The sequence below is a fragment of the Mesoplodon mirus genome (genome assembly GCF_964341445.2).
Source record: "Mesoplodon mirus genome assembly, chromosome: 7".
Lineage (NCBI taxonomy): Eukaryota > Metazoa > Chordata > Mammalia > Artiodactyla > Ziphiidae > Mesoplodon > Mesoplodon mirus.
Genome location: NC_138983.1, coordinates 32344432 through 32362198, shown reverse-complemented (window position 1 = coordinate 32362198; position 17767 = coordinate 32344432). Strand labels below are relative to the sequence as shown.

Below are 17767 nucleotides of genomic sequence, written 5' to 3'. Positions count from 1 at the left end.
TATTTGTTTGGTCAATGTCTGACACTCTACTAGAATGGAAGTCCCATGAGGACAGGAATTATATGTCCACCTTGTTCACCACTGTATACGCAGTGTCAGCAGGATGCCTGCAGAGAGCAAAAGCCCAAATAACATCTCCTCAATGACTAGGTGAATACAGGGATGAATCATGGTGGAAAATACTGACAACATTGATATGCATAAAGCTAGTCTCACCCTATATTGGTTTATAAAATAATAATATCTACCAATGTGATTGTTATCTTTAGCTCAAAGAACAGTTTTTGAACATACATGCTGGGGTCAGTGTATTAAGGTGACTAGTATTATTATAGAGTTCCCATCAAGGCCATTTCTCAGGGGCCCAAGGCATTTCTCTCTGAATCTAATATCTTTACTAGCAACTATCACCATCTTCCATCTGTGTACCTCCACCTCCAAAATAATATTTATTCTTTTACTTATATGTTCTTCTAGAGTAAAAGGCACTTCTCAACCAGAGCCCAGTAATAAAAAACTGATCTTTTAATATTCTACATCTGTGTTTCCTAAGTAAAAGAAGATATAAGACCACATGATAAAATATTCACAGGCATAAAAAACTACTAGGACAGATTTTTCCTGTGCTATTCCTTGAATGTAGTATAGAAAACACTAGTCGGTCCTTAAATAAGGGCGATTGTATGGTGTATGTGTAGGATTTCAGTATGAGTTCTGTGGGCCTTGGGAAATTCCTCTTCAAAAGGGTATTTTCCTTTCTTATCATTACAGAGTCCCAGAGGGCTAAGAGACTGGATCAATTCATAATTCTTTCTTCAATCCCTTTCAAGTTCACATTTTATTTTCACACTGAGAATTAATGTGAAAATAAATACTTTTTTTTTATAAAACAGGAAGATAAAATCCCTACTGCTAGGTTTGTCTGCATTTCATCTATTCAACTATGTCTTATTTCTATAGAACCTCTTTCAAAAATTGTCTTGTTATTTTTTTTTTTCCAAGATTCTCATTTGTCTCAAAGGGCAATGAACATTGGTACCTCTGCTTGTCTTTAGTTGAATTCATGCATTTGAAAATATCCTTAGAAATCTGGAGTTAATTCATGAGCTGATTATAAAGTAGCCAAAAAGTATTGACCAAAACAATATGGGTAGAGTTTAGTTAAATATGTTTGTCTTATAATAAATATGATAATTACTGAAAATATACCTCTCCTGTCTATACCCCTTGCCTGCACCTATTAAGACCCAGATTCTACTCTGTCTCAAAAATGGAATTAAGATGAGTAATTGCAAGGCAAAATTTTCATTACTTGAGTGCTGTATATACTGGTGAGTTCGCTTTGTCTTTTTCACCTTTCAATCACTACATTTGAAATTTAATTTATTTATTTTTGGCTGTGTTAGGTCTTGGTTTCTGTGCGAGGCTTTCTCTAGTTGTGGCAAGTGGGGGCCACTCTTCGTCGTGGTGCACGGGCCTCTCACTATCGTGGCTTCTCTTGTTGCGGAGGCTCCAGACACGCAGGCTCAGTAGTTGTGGCTCACGGGCTTAGTTGCTCCGCAGCATGTGGGATCTTCCCAGACCAGGGCTCGAACCCGTGTTCCCTGCATTAGCAGGCAGATTCTCAACCACTGCGCCACCAGGGAAGCCCCTGAAATTTACTTTAATATAGAGAATATGGGCAGGTGAATAGGGAGGGTGGTAAAAGCAGATGTGTTTCTAGGTATATTCCGTCTGAGTTTTAGCCTCTACCAGAATGAATTTTGGTGTCTGTTCTTTACATTTCAGTGTCTGTGATTTTCGAGGTAAATGGATGGTGTGCAGGAGTTTCAAACTTAATTTATGGATGCAAAATGATGTGATGGTTTTAGCATTAGAAACTGTTTGGAATATAAATTCCAAACAGTTTTCTTGTTGGTGTGATATAAGGAATGTTACATATCCTCTCTGAGTCTCAGTTTCCACATAGCTAATAGGTATAATGTCTGCCTGGTAAGATCGTTAGAAAACTAAATGAAATAAACACAGCATATATTACATTTAATATGTAGTCACTAAAATACTATATACATATAAATGTATATATGTATATATGAATGTATATACAGTTGACCCTTGAACAACAAAAGTTTGAACTGTGAGGGTCCCCTTACACATGGATTGTTTTCAATAAAAAATTCTACAGTACTACACAATCTGAGGTTGGTTGAATCTGCAGATGCAGAACTACTGATAGGAACAGTGGAGACAGAGGGCTGGTTTTAAATTGTATGTGGATTTTTAACTGCATGAAGGGTTGATACCCCAAACTCCTGCATATATATATACACACACACATACTATAAAATAATAAGAAAAAGCCTAACAACACACTAGAAAAACTATAAAATAGCTTAGTCACTTAAGAATTATAATTGGCTAGAAATGTATGAAAACATGTTCAATCTGTAACATGAAGATTAAAACAATTTTTTTTGTTTTTTTGTTTGTTGGCTTTTTATTTTATTCAGAATTAAAACAAATGATACTATCTAGAGTTCCCCAAGGAATTTCATAAAGAAATGGATTCCATCTTGTACTATTTGGGGAAGTGTGAAAAGATAAAGCTTTTAGGGAAGGCAGTTTGGCATTATTTATCCAAATGATAAATATTCATGCCCTTCAAACCAGCAGTTGTACATCTAAGTGTTTCCTCTTAGAGAAATACTCAATATGTGCAAAAAAGGCATATACCAGAATACCCATAGCAGTATTCCAGGGCTGAGGAATGCCCTGGGATTAACGTAAGGGGGATGAGGACGGATGGGGACAGGGGCATACAGGGACATGGGGTCATTCATTGCTGGGAGAATACAGTTACTGGGACTTCCAATTATGGAGGCAGAGTCCTGTTGAGGGGCATTCTTTCTTCTGGAAGATCAGTCTTCTCTGCATGAGGAGAGGGACTGTTACACGGAGCACAGGAATGCTGTCCCCCTGCTGGTCAGTTTTTGTACTAAACCATGTATGCTGTTCCTTTCCAGCCTCTTGATCACTATTAGTACATTATGTGGTGTGTTTAAAGGAGGATAGGTTATAGAAAGAAGTGCTCTGGTTAATAATAGTAATTTGAATTTCTACGCATTAGGTTTTATTTATTTTACTGCTTAAAAACCTAAATGGTTAAATTTATCCAAAGACAATCCAAATTATTGTTCTCATAACTCTCCAAATGAATTTAAACCTCAGTTTCTTTTTTACAGAACCTTTAAAAAACAGTGAAAGCTCAAACTGGAAGAGGAGCTGTTTATTTCTCATAACTGTTTGAAAAAAATCTCAAAACACTTCCTCTGACAATATAGAAAGAAACGAATTCAACTAGTGCTAATCCCTAGGTGATGCTTTTCAAGAGTACATTTCTGAAACAGCCATCACAAGAATTAAAATTATTTGTTGATTTCTGCTGATTATTTCTTGTTGCTAAAACTTGCCATTTTGAATTTACAGGTATGAATATAAGCAAGAGTGAGATAGCAAAAGAAACTTCATTAAAACCATCTCGGAGATCCCTGCCTTGCCTGGCCCAGAGCTATGCTTACTCAAAGAACTTGAGCCAATCTACCTCACTCTTCCAGTCAACTGAGAGTGAATCTCAGGCTCCCACTTCTGTAACCTCAATCTCTGCTGACAAAGCAGAGCAAGGTGAGCTCTACTTTCTTGTTTAACTTTTAAAGAGTAGTGTTTTCCACTAGTGTTTATAGAGTCTTCAGGAAGGAGATTGGCATAGAAAGGAGAACAGTAGCCCATGCCAGTCAGACAAAAGGCCATTCGTTGGCGAGATGTGTGTTCATTTCTTTCTATCCTTGAAGGTAGCCAACCCCATGCAAATATGGACCTAACACTTTCTGTTGGCAAGAGAAGACAGATCAGCCACCTAAATCACTGGCTCATTAGCATTCCTGGTGAGAATGTATTAGCAGTAATAAATATGCCAGCAATAATAAACTCAGTTCCCTAAAAAGAAAGACCCAAAACTATAAATAATACTGACAGTAAATCAGTGAAGATTTGGTTGCACAAAGATGTGGTTAGACAAGTGTTCGCAAATAAAACTACACACATCTGACTGTCTGAGACTCATTATACGTTCAGACAATCTCTTTTCACAAGAGTCAGGAGTCAGAATACAACCAGGCCCCTGTCATTCAGTGGATGGGTGTGCTTTTATTTTCCCTTCCATCTCTAAGAGCTTTTATGTTATGAAAATTCATTCCCTTATGATTCCTTAGGGTTGCTTCTTCCTCTGGATAATTTGAAAATACCAATATTCTATTTTCAATAGTATTGGGAAATCACTACCTATTTTAAAAAGTCAGCTTACATCCATGTCCAATAAGGAAAGTGGCTAATTGTTCAAGAGAATCAAAGTGTTAAAATGTGATATAGATGTATCTCTCATTTCCACTCATTAACTTCAAAACATTTCTTCATGTTTGGCTGTTATTTGGACAGCAGTCACCACGGTAATTGTTCTAACTGTCATTATGTTTTTATTCCCCAAATCTAGAAAGTCTTTTTTGTTCTTGTTTCCAGTTAGCACTGAGGAAGGCAGAAAAGACTCTGTGCTCAGATGTTCTTTTGCTGACCTCAGCGACTTTTGCTTGGGTGAGTTGCTTTCTATTATTTCCTTCCTCCTTTCCCCCTCTCCAAAGGTAAACTGACTTCTACTTCAAACGTAGAACATTATTTTTTTAAGAAAAAAAATTCATGTTTAGTCTTTAACATTTGATGGGTGAGAATAATATTCTAAGGTTAAAATATTATTAAGATATTTCATGTACAGTTTGAAAGTCAAATACAGAAGATTTTTAATGAATAACAATCCTATAACAAAAAATTCTGTTGTTAGTCTTTTAGAAATTTCCTTCAATTCTCGATGAATAAGTACATTTATACTACTGTGTATAGATTTATCAAATTTTAGCATTATCTGTTGATCTCTTGTGCTAGATGAAGGTTTATTAGCTCATTCATATAACCTTTCCTTTTTTTTTTTCATAGTTACATTGCCATTTTAAATTTTAAACCTCTCTACTGATTAAATTTGTAACTGTAGTATATTTGCATCTTTATATCATGTTTTCTTCTTTTTTAGCTTTTTTATTTTTTAATTTTTTTATTATTATGTTTAACATCTTTATTGGAGTATAATTGCTTTACAATAGTGTGTTAGTTTCTGCTTTATAACAAAGTGAATCAGTTACACATATACATATGTTCCCATATCTCTTCCCTCTTGCGTCTCCCTCCCTCCCACCCTCCCTATCCCACCCCTCTAGGTGGTCACAAGCACCGAGCTGATCTCCCCGTGCTCTGTGGCTTCTTCCCACTAGCTATCTATTTTACGTTTGGTAGTGTATATATGTCCATGACACTCTCTCACTTTGTCCTAGCTTATCATTCCCCCTCCCCATATCCTCAAGTCCATTCTCTAGTAGGTCTACGTCTTTATTCCCGTCTTGTCCCTAGGTTCTTCATGACCATTTTTCTTTTTTTTTTTTTAGATTCCATATATATGTGTTAGCATACGGTATTTGTTTTTCTCTTTCTGACTTACTTCACTCTGTAAGACAGACTCTAGGTCCATCCACCTCACTACAAATAACTCAATTTTGTTTCTTTTTATGGCTGATTAATATTCCATTGTATATATGTGCCACATCTTCTTCTTTATCCATTCGTCTGTCAGTGGACACTTAGGTTGCTTCCATGTCCTGACTATTGTAAATAGAGCTGCACTGAACAATGTGGTACATGTCTCTTTTTGAATTATGGTTTTCTCAGGGTATGTGCCCAGTAGTAGGATTGCTGGGTCTTATGGTAGTTCTGTTTGTAGTTTTTTAAGGAACCTCCATACTGTTCTCCATAGTGGCTGTATCCATTTACATTCTCACCAACAGTGCAAGAGGGTTCCCTTTTCTCCAAACCCTCTCCAGCATTTATTTTTGTAGATTTTTTGATGACGACATTCTGACTGGTGTGAGGTGATACCTCATTGTGATTTTGATTTGTATTTCTTTAATGATTAGTGATGTTGAGCATCCTTTCATGTGTTTGTTGGCAATCTGTATATCTTCTCTGGGGAAATGTCTATTTAGGTCTTCAGCCCATTTTTGGATTGGGTTGTTTGCTTTATTGATATGGAGCTGCATGAGCTGCTTGTATATTTTGGAGATTAATCCTTTGTCAGTTGCCTCATTTGAAAATATTTTCTCCCATTCTGAGGCCTGTCTTTTCGTCTTGTTTATGGTTTCCTTTACTGTGCAAAAGCTTTTAAGTGTCATTAGGTCCCATTTGTTTATTTCTGTTTTTATTTCCATTTCTCTAGGAGGTGGGTCAAAAAGGATCTTCCTGTGATTTATGTCATACAGCATTCTGCCTATGTTTTCCTCTAAGAGTTTTATAGTGTCTGGCCTTATATTTAGGTCTTTAACCCATTTTGAGTTAATTTTTGTGTATGGTGTTAGGGAGTGTTCTAGTTTCATTCTTTTACATGTAGCTGTCCAGTTTTCCCAGCATCACTTATTTAAGAGGCTTGTCTTTCCTCCATTGTATATTGTTGCCTCCTTAATCAAAGATAAGGTAACCATATGTGCATGGGTTTATCTCTGGGTTTCTATGCTATTCCACTGATCTATATTTCTGTTTTTGTGCCAGTACCATACTGTCTTGATTGCCGTAGCTTCATAGTATAGTCTGAAGTCAGGGAGCCTTGTTCCTCCAACTCCGTCTTTCTTTCTAAAGATTGCTTTGGCTATTCGGAGGCTTTTGTAAAATTTTTTGCTCTAATTCTGTGAAAAATGCCATTGGTAGTTTGGTAGGGATTGCACTGAATCTGTAGACTGCTTTCAGTAGTATAGTCATTTTCACAATGTTGGTTCTTCCAATCCGAGAACATGGTGTATTTCTCCATCTGTTGGTATCATCTTTAATTTCTTTCATCAGTGTCTTATAGTGTTCTGCATAGGTTTTTTGTCTCCTTAGGTAGGTTTTTTCCTAGGTATTTTATTCTTTTTGTTGCAATGGTAAATGGGAGTGTTTCCTTAATTTCTCTTTCAGATATTTCATCATTAGTGTATAGGAATGCAAGAGATTTCTGTGCATTAATTTTGTATCCTGCTACTTTACCAGATTCATTGATTAGCTCTAGTAGTTTTCTGGTAGCATCTTTAGGATTCTCTATGTGTAGTATCATGTCATAGGCAAACAGTGACAGCTTTACTTCTTCTTTTCCGATTTGGATTCCTTTTATTTCATTTTCTTCTCTGATTTCTGTGGTTAAAGCTTCCAAAATTATGTTGAATAATAGTGGTGAGAGTGGGCAACCATGTCTTATTCCTGATCTTAGTGGAAATGGTTTATGTTTTTCAACATTGAGAATTATGTTGGCTGTGGGTTTGTCATATACAGCCTTTATTATGTTGAGGTAAGTTCCATCTATGTCTACTTTCTGGAGGGTTTTTATCATAAATGAGTGTTGAATTTTATTGAAAGCTTTTTCTGCATCTATTGAGATGATCATATGGCTTTTATCCTTCAATTTGTTTATATGGTTTATCATATAGATTAATTTGCATATATTGAAGAATCCTTGCATTCCTGGGATAAATTCCACTTGATCCTGGTGTATGGTCCTTTTAATGTGCTCTTGGATTCTCTTTGCTAGTATTTTATTTAGGATGTTTGCATCACTGTTCATCAGTGATATTGGCCTGTATTTCTCTTGTTTTGTGAAATCTTTGTCTGGTTTTGGTATCAGGGTGAAGGTGGCCTCAAAGAATGTGATTGGGAGTGTTCCTCCTTCTGCTATATTTTGGAAGAGTTTGATGAGGATAGGTGTTAGCTGTTCTCTAAATATTTGATAGAATTTGCCTGTGAAGCCATCTGGTCCTGGGCTTTTGTTTGTTGGAAGATTTTTAATCACAGTCCCAATTTCAGTGCTTGTGATTGGTCTGTTTATATTTTCTATTTCTTCCTGGTTCAGTCTTGGAAGGTTGTGCTTTTGTAAGAATTTGTCCATTTCTTCCAGGTTGTCCATTTTATTGGCATATCGTTGCTTATAGTAATCTCCCATGATCCTTCATATTTCTAGTGTCAATTGTTACTGTTCCTTTTTCCTTTCTAATTCTGTTGATTTGAGTCTTTTCCCTTTTTTTCTTGATGAGTCTGGCTAATGGTTTATCAACTTTGTTTATCTTCTCAAAAAACTAGCTTTTAGTTTTATTGATCTTTACTATGGTTTCCTTCATTTTTCATTTATTTCTGATCTGATCTTTATGATTTCTTTCCTCCTGCTAACTGTGGGGTTTTTTTGTTCTTCTTTCTCTAATTGCTTTGGGTGTAAGGTTAAGTTGTTTATTTGGGATTTTTCTTGTTTCTTGAGGTAGAATTGTATTGCTATAAAAACTTCCCTCTGAGGGATTCACTGGTGGCGCAGTGGTTGAGAGTCCGCCTGCCGATACAGGGGACACAGGTTCGCGACCCGGTCCGGGAGGATCCCACATGCTGCGGAGCGGCTATGGAGCGGCTAGACCCGTGAGCCATGGCCGCTGAGCCTGCGTGTCCGGAGCCTGTGCTCCACAACGGGAGAGGCCACAACAGTGAGAGGCCCGCATACCGCAAAAAAAAAAAAAAAAAAAAAAAACAAAACTTCCCTCTTAGAACTGCTTTTGCTGCATCCCATAGTTTTTAGGTCATTGTGTTTTCATTGTCATTTGTTTCTAGGTATTTTTAGATTTCTTCTTTGATTTCTTCAGTGATCTCTTGGATATTTAGTAGTTTATTGTTTAGCCTCAATGTGTTTGGATTTTTTACAGATATTTTCCTGTAATTGATATCTAGTCTTATAGCGTTGTTGTCGGAAAAGATATGATTGATACGATTTCAATTTTCTTAAATTTACCAGAGCTTGATTTGTGACCCAGATATGATCTATCCTGGCGAATGTTCCATGAGACTTGAGAAGAAAGAGTATTCTGTTGTTTTTGGATGGAATGTCCTATAAGTATCAATTAAGTCCATCTTGTTTAATGTATTGTTTAAAGCTTGTGTTTTCTTACTTATTTTCATTTTGGATTATCTGTCCATTGGTGAAAGTGGGGTGTTAAATTCCCCTACTATTATTGTGTTACTGTCGATTTCCCCTTTTATGGCTGTTAGCATTTGCCTTATGTATTGAGGTGCTCCTATGTTGGGTGCATAAATATTTACAATTGTTATATCTTCTTCTTGGATTGATCCCTTGATCATTATGCAGTGTCCTTCTTTGTCTCTTGTAATGGTGTTTATTTTAAAGTCTATATTGTCTGATATGAGAATTGCTACTCCAGCTTTCTTTTGATTTCCATTTGCATGGAATATCTTTTTCCATCCCCTCACTTTCAGTCTGTATGTGTCCCTAGGTCTGAAGAGGGTCTCTTGTAGACAGAATATGTACAGGTCTTGTTTTTGTATCCATTTAGCCAGTCTGTGTCTTTTGGTTGGAGCACTTAATCCATTTACATTTAAGGTAATTATTGATATGTGTTCTTATTACCATGTTCTTAATTGTGTTGGGTTTGTTATTGTAGGTCTTTTCCTTTTCTTGTGTTTCCTGCCTAGAGAAGTTCCTTTAGCATTTGTGGTAAAGCTGATTTGGTGGTGCTGAATTCTCTTAGCTTTTGCTTGTCTGTAGAGCTTTTAATTTCTCCGTTGAGTCTGAACGAGATCCTTGCTGGGTAGAGTAATCTTGGTTTTAGGTTTTTCCCTTTCATCACTTTAAATATGTCCTGCCACTCCCTTCAGATGGAAGGGAGGAGAAAAAGCAAGCAAGCAAGAAAATATAATAAAATAAAATAAAGTTATTAAAATAAAAAATTAAAAATGTTATTAAAAATAAAAAATAAAGGAGTAATAAAAAAAAGAAAGAAGAGCGCAACCAAACCAAAAAACAAATCCACCATTATAACAAGCACTAAAAACTATACTAAAAAAAAAAAGACAGACAGAACCCTAGGACAAATGGTAAAAGCAAAGCTATACAGACAGAATCACACAAAGAAGCATACACATACACACTCACAGAATGGGAAAAAAGGAAAAAAAATATATATATATAAAGGGAGAGAGCAACCAAATCAATAAACAAATCTACTAATCATAATAAGCTCTACATACTAAACTAAGATGAACATATAACCAGAAACTGGGCTTCCCTGGTGGTGCAGTGGTTGAGAGTCTGCCTGCCGATGCAGGAGACACGGGTCCAGGAAGATCCCACATGCCGCGGAGCAGCTGGGCCCACGAGCCATGGCCGCTGAGCCTGCGCGTCCGGAGCCTGTACTCTGCAATGGGAGAGGCCACAACAGTGAGAGGCCCGTGTACCACAAAAAAAAAAACAAAAAAAAACCCAGAAACAAATTAGCTGCAGAAAGCAAACCCCAAGCCTACAGTTGCTCCCAAAGTCCACTGCCTCAATTTTGGGATGATTCGTTGTCTATTCAGGTATTCCAGAGATGTAGGGTACATCAAGTTGATTGTGGAGGTTTAATCCTCTGCTTCTGAGGCTGCTGGGAGAAATTTCCCTTTCTCTTCTTTGTTCGCACAGCTCCTGGTTTTCACCTTTGGATTTGGCCCAGTCTCTGCGTTTAGGTCGCCTGAGGGCATCTGTTCCCTGCCCAGACAGGACGGGGTTAAAGTAGCAGCTGATTAGGGTCTCTGGCTCACTCAGGCGGTGGGGGGAGGGAGCGGTATGGAATGTGGGGTGAGCCTGCGGTGGCAGAGGCCAGCTTGACATTGCAACAGCCTGAGGTGGCCCCGTGTGTTCTCCCAGGGAAGTTGTCCCTGGATCACAGGACCCTGGCAGTGGTGGGCTGCACAGGCTTCCGGGATGGGAGATGTGGATAGTGACCTGTGCTTGCACACAGGCTTCTTGGTGGCTGCAGCAGCAGCCTTGGCATTTCATGCAGTTTTCTGGTGTCCATGCTGATAGCCGCAGCTCGTGCTCATTTAGGTGGTGCTCTTAATCCTCTCTTCTTGCACAACCCAAAACAATGGTCTTTTGCCTCTTAGGCAGTTCCAGACTTTTTCCTAGACTCTGTCCCAGTTAGCTGTGACGCACTAGTCCCCTTCAGGCTGTGTTAACGCAGCCAACCCCAGTTCTCTCTCTAGGGTCTGACCTCTGAAGCCTGAGCCTCAGCTCCCAAACCCCACCCACTCCAGTGGGTGAGCAGACAAGCCTCTCAGGCTGGTGAGGGCTGGTCAGCACCGATCCTCTGTGCGGGAATCTCTCCACTTTACACTCTGCACCCCTGTTGCTGCGCTCTCCTCCGTGGCTCCTAAGCTTCCCCCCCCCATCGCACCCCCATCTCTGCCAGTGAAGGCGATTCCTAGTGTGTGGAAACTTTTCCTCCTTCACAACTCCCTCCCTGAGGGGCAGGTCCCATCCCTATTCTTTTGTTTCTGTTTTTTCTTTTTTCTTTTGCCCTACCCAAGTACGTGGGGAGTTTCTTGCCTTTTGGGAAGTCTGAGGTCTTCTGCCAGCATTCTGTAGGTGTTCTGTAGGAGTTATTCCACATGTAGATGAATTTTTGATGTATTTGTGGGGAGGAAGATGACATCCATGTCTTTCCCCTGCCATCTTGAAGGTTCCCTCTCTATATCATGTTTTATCACATTTAAACAATATCTCTTCACTCCTCACTTGACAAATATATTACAGCTATGAAAATAATGCTTTCTGACAATGCAGTATTACTTCTTTTTCTACAATTCCAAGTTATGACCTCTATGCCACTCTTGAATACTCAGCGTCAAGGTCAAATAAACTCTTCTTTCCAACCCTCCATCAAATACTCAAAGTCATGTCACATTATATTTGCTTTGTTGCTTATACCCAAACTTTTGTTAGTTTTATTTTCCTAGATTATTTGATTTTTTTTCCTTCTTAGGAGAGGAAAAATATCCCTTTTTCTAAATATTTCCATTATATTCCAGTTTCTTGTTTCTATATCCTTTATCTCATTCTTCTTTAAGAAATTCTTGGTGTCCACTGACCTTTCATTGGATTACTGGATTAATTCTATTTTCTAATTTCCCCACATATTCTTCTTTCTTAGTTTCATGCTCATTTTTTCGGAGTATATCCTTAAACAACTACCTCTGAAGATTGATGTGAGATGCAGACTTTTTAAATTACTCTGTATCTGAGATGACTTCAGTTGGCTCTTACATTTGATTGATATTCCCTTGCTTTTAAAATTCTGCATTAAAAATAATTTCCTATGAAATTTGTTGATTAATTCAATGTCATCTAACATTCATTGTTACTGTTAGAAACCTGATTGCTATCTGATTCTTAACTTTCTTTGTAGTTGATTTTTTCTTCTCTCTGTACATTTTTTATATTTACATTTTGTGTTATATAATTATACAACATTATGTTTATATGTGCCCACGTGTGTGTGTGTGTGTGTGTGTGTGTGTGTGTGTGTGTGTTTTAACTTAACCCACTCTAGAGATTGTCTGTCTTTTCTATTTGTCTCATGCCTACTTTCCACTTCTATGGTACTTTTTCCACAATTTATGCACTTTTGTTTTCCTCCTTTTTCTCTTTCTGGAAATTCAGTTAAAAGTTCGACATTTTCTTTTATCTCATTTCGATTTCTGCCTCGGTTCAGGAAGATTCCTGGAATTTTTCCTCCAAATGTCTTTTCATTTGTGTGTTTGTGTGGGGGGTGCAATAGTATATGTATATTTAATTTCCTAGACTGTTTTCTGTTTTCAGAATGTAACTTTTTCAGAGTATCCTATTGTATTTCATGAATACAACATCTCTAATCTCTCTAATAACACTTGCGATTGTCTTTTAAGTTTTCCTTTGCTCTTTAAATTTTAGTCTGTTTTCCCAGGGATAATTTTTTCTGCCCGTTTTAATTATTCTCTTTTAGACTGTAGAATTTTCTCAAATATCTGGTGATCTTTGGTCATCTGTTTACATTTTAGAGTAGAAAAACAGAAAGACTAACTCAAAGCTGGATACAAGGACAAGTATTAGAAACAGAAAGCATTCACTCTAGAGTGAGTTGTTAAGGAACTATTGCTTAGATGACCCACCCAATGTTATATTGAGGACTGCACATTACTGCTCTTGCGCTTTGAATTTCTTTAGAGAAACAGTTTGTGTTTGCATCTTCTATTGTCAGACCTTCAGTTCTCATCATGTTTTCACTCTCGATTCTCATTCCCGTCCTCTGTTTATCTGCCATCTTTGAGTCCAGATGTCTCTAGGATTTGGCTAAGGAAAATCATTCTCTCTGTCTGCCTCTGAACACAGTCTAAACTAAGCTACTCCATCAGTTAACACCCTCCCATCAGAATTTTGCCTTCTAGAAAACTGCTGTAGGTTTTTACTTTTTGAAACTTTTCTTATTATCATGTTAATGAAGTCTCCAGAGGAAGGGACAACAAACATGCCTGAAAGTTCATTCAGCCACCTTGAACTCTGCTTCTTTACTCTATCAAGTTAATGATAAATGGCTCTTTGATGAGATATTTTATTGTGTGGACCAAAGGGGGAAATCTGTGGAACATTTAGTGTAGAGACTCAGTACACAGTTTTACATCTAAAGATCTATCCTAAGAAAAATAATATCAGAAATGAAAAACATTTTTTTCTCACAGCCTTTCTTTACAGTAATTATCAAATTTAAAAGTGGAAGCAAATTGTACCACCTCACACCAGTTAGAATGGCCATCGTTAAAAAGCCTACAAATACCAAATGCTGGAGAGGGTGTGGAGGAAAGGGAACCCTCCTATACTGTTGGTGGGAAAGTAAAATGGTACAGCCACTATGGAGAACAGTATGGAGGTTCCTCAGAAAACTAAAAATAGAATTACCATTTTTTCCAGCAATCCCACTCCTGGGCATATACCTGGACAAAACTATAATTCATAGAGAATGGACTTGAGGACACGGGGTGGGAGGGGAAAGCTGGGGCAAAGTGAGAGTAGCATTGACATATATACACTACCGAATGTAAAATAGTTAGCTAGTGGGAAGCAGCAGCATAGCACAGGGAGATCAGCTCAGTGCTTTGCGATGACCTAGAGGGGTGGGATAGGGAGGATGGGAGGGAGGCTCAAGAGGGAGGGGATATGGGGACATGCATACGCATATGGCTGATTCACTTTGGTGTACAACAGAAACTAACACAGTATTGTGAAGAAATTATACTTCAATAAAGATCTATTTAGAAAAAAAAGGTATGTACACCCCTATGTTCATAGCAGCACTATTCACAATAGCCAAGACAGGGAAACAACCTAAATGTCTATCGATAGATGATTGGATAAAGACGATATGGTATATATATGTGGAATACTACAGTGGAATACTACTCAGCCATAAGAATGAAATTTTGCCATTTACAGCAACATTGATGCAGCTAGAGATTATGATATTAAGTGAAGTAAGTCAGAAAGAGAGAGACAAATACCATATGATATCACTTATATGTGGAATCTAAAATAAGGCACAAATGAACTTATCTACAAAACAGAAACAGACTCACAGACCCAGAGAACAGACTTGTGGTTACCAAGGGGCAGGTGGTGTGGGGAAGGGATGGGCTGGAAGTTTGGGGTTAGAAGATGTAAACTATTACATATAAAATGGATAAACAACAAGGTGCTACTGTATAGCACAGGGAACTATATTCAATATCTCAGGGTAAATCATAATGGAAAAGAATATAAAAAGAATGTATATATATGCATAACTGAGTCACTTTGCTGTACATCAGAAATTTACTCAACATTGTAAATCAACTATACTTCAATTAAAAAAATTAAAAATATAAAAGTAAAAAAGTTAAATTAAAAGTTTATTTAGGGCTTCCCTGGTGGTGCAGTGGTTGAGAGTCCGCCTGCCAATGCAGGGGACGCGGGTTCATGCCCCGGGCCAGGTAGATCCCATATGCCGCGGAGCGGCTGGGCCCGTGAGCCATGGCTGCTGAGCCTGCGCGTCCGGAACCTGTGCTCCTCAACGGGAGAGGCCACAACAGTGAGAGGCCCGCGTACCGCAAAAAAAAAAAAAAAAAAAAAAGTTTATTTAAAAAATTAAACAACAAAACAACAAAACATAAAAATGGAAGCAAATTGAGCATTTTAGTATAGGGGAGTAGTTAAATACATTGTAAAATATCTACATGCTAGAATATCACAGAGACCCATTAATAAATTGTATTATTGAACCTTTAGTGACATGTTGCTAAGAGCGGAAAAATAGCTTAATATAAATGTAGACTGCCTCTCATTTTAGTTAAAAATGTATTTCAGGGACTTCCCTGGTGGCGCAGTGGTTAAGAATCCGCCTGCCAATGCAGGGGACACGGGTTCAAGCCCTGGTCCGGGAAGATCCCACATGCCGCGGAGCAACTAAGCCTGTGTGCCACAACTACTGAGCCTGCACTCTAGAGCCCGCGAGCCACAGCTACTGAGCCTGAGTGCCACAACTACTGAGCCCACACGCCTAGGGCTGGTGTTCCACAACAAGAGAAGCCACCACAATGAGAAGCCTGCGCACCGCAATGAAGAGTAGCCCCTTGCTCGCCGCAACTAGAGAAAGCCCGCATGCAGCAACGAAGACCCAACACAGCCAAAAATAAATAAATAAATAAATTTACTTTTTAAAAATGTATTGCAAAAGAGCTAGAAATAAATATACCAATATGCTAGCTGATAGTATCTCCACATGAGATTATTTGTGGTTGTTATATTTCTTCTTGCTGTCAGTATTTTCTTTTTTTCTCTAAAAAGGATTTATACAAATATTATATAATAAGAATATGCAAAGAAAAATATTCACATCAGAATTTTTTTATAAGTTGGGAAAAATGCTCATATTTCAGTCAAAATTGCACACAATTCTATGGATAGTTTTCAAAACTGAAATTTGAAGTTGGTTGATAGTCACTGATAGATATTATTTGGTATAACAGTGGTACTGAAAGATTCTATCCTGACTCTCTATTAACAGACAATATACTTTTTATTTTTTTTTCTATAACAGAGACAGTTTTACTCAATCTACTCTTTTGCCTTTTGCAGTTACAATGCAAGATTTGCTTCATTTGAATAAGACTTATATTCAAATCTGTACTTGCTGAACTTGCCTATGAACAATGCCTTGAAACTGGGGCCTTTCCTTTTCATAAACTGAATAGAAATAAAATGAAGCCAAAATTCATCAAAATGTGATACTAGTCTGCCCCAACACTTATTTTATAACCTCAAGTGAATTTATTTGTAATCCACAGAAGTTAAGCCCTGAGTTTTCAGTAGTGAACACATTGGTGGCCTGGTTGCATTGCCTAAGTCACCCCAGAACTTTAAAAACTCCCTGGGACCCAACTCCAGAAAATCAATTTTAATTGTCTAAGGATTGAAATCAGGGTCCATACTTTCAACTATTCCCCAGCTAAATATTAAATGTAGCCAGAATTAAGAATTTCTAGCCTAAAATATGTATATTGGTTTCTCTCTGAGGGCATTGCTGGGGTACTTTTTCATAATTTTTTAAAGGATGAGTTGTGTTATTTATAATAGCACTCTGAATGACTGCAAATTAGTCATGTTTCTTATAATACTCCTTTGTGTGTGTGTGGCTCAGAAACAGTGCTGGCTTATTAAGTTTCCTAATTAATGGAAGACAGCCACCAGCAGGTTCATTTCACATACATCAAGAAGAATATTTCATTAGAACAAATACGCTCAATCAGAGTACAAAGGTCTTTCCCATAGAAAGTAATTAATTCTGAAAGAGGCTGCTATTGTTAGTTGTTTTCTGATAAGAAAATGAAAACAGAACAAAAATCTTGTCCAAAATATCCATACAGGTGGTAGACTTTGCACAACACCTTTCATTAATAATTCTCCCAAGTTAGTAGCCTAATGATGACTTCAGTCATGCAAACCTTTCTATTCAACTGAGGCATCTTATTTTTGACAGCTTGCCATTCCAAATACCAACATTTTCTCTAATGCATAATGTAATTAGATGCCTTAACTTCTCATTTCTTTCCTCATCATTCTAGTGTCTCAATCATTTGACACACTTGACTTGTGTTTATATCTCTCCAGGCATTGTACCTCATACCCAGTACTTTAGCATCTCCCAGCCTCAGTCTATCATTTATTCCATTTAGAGAAACATCAGAGCTTCTGGAGGGGTTAAGACAGTGCACAAGAGGTTTTTGCCCTTATCATGAAGGTGAGAATGAAGCTCTAGCTTACTGTAGTATCACCAGGAATTCCGGGAACCCATCTGGATGTAACATCTGGCTGTGAAATGCTCTTTTAGAGTCACCTGCATATCTGTAGTGTGTATGCCTTTATCATCTTTGAGAAGAGGTCAAGCAAAGCGATGTTAAATATGCCAAAAATGTAATTTCATAAAGCATGAGTAATTATTTTAGTAATACATGCTCTCTTTTAAATTCAATGAGGTTACATTCTAATTTTGCTTTTAGAATGCAGACTAGCAGTTTCTAGCATTGGGTTGGTTAAGGCGTGGGAGTTTCCAAGTACCAGCAGGCTCTGATGCAATTTTTGGAACCTGACTGATGTATTTAATTAATGGCTTTCCTTTTTTATGGTGAACTACTTTGAACTGCCCCATTAAAATATTAATGGTGTGTCAGAGTTACCTGTATGTGATCAGTGTTCCATTGAGGACTGATATTTCTCCCT

At 37.7% G+C, this 17767-nt stretch overlaps 1 protein-coding gene across 1 annotated transcript in view; it reads left to right on the top strand.

Annotated features, from left to right (window-relative positions):
* Positions 1-17767, top strand: part of ANO3 (anoctamin 3) — a gene marked incomplete at both ends in the record, with an annotated part of 394349 nt that overhangs the window by 203552 nt on the left and 173030 nt on the right. The window contains 2 exon segments of the mRNA XM_082629094.1: positions 3487-3681; positions 4573-4644. Coding sequence (XP_082485220.1) covers positions 3487-3681; positions 4573-4644 — 267 coding nt within the window.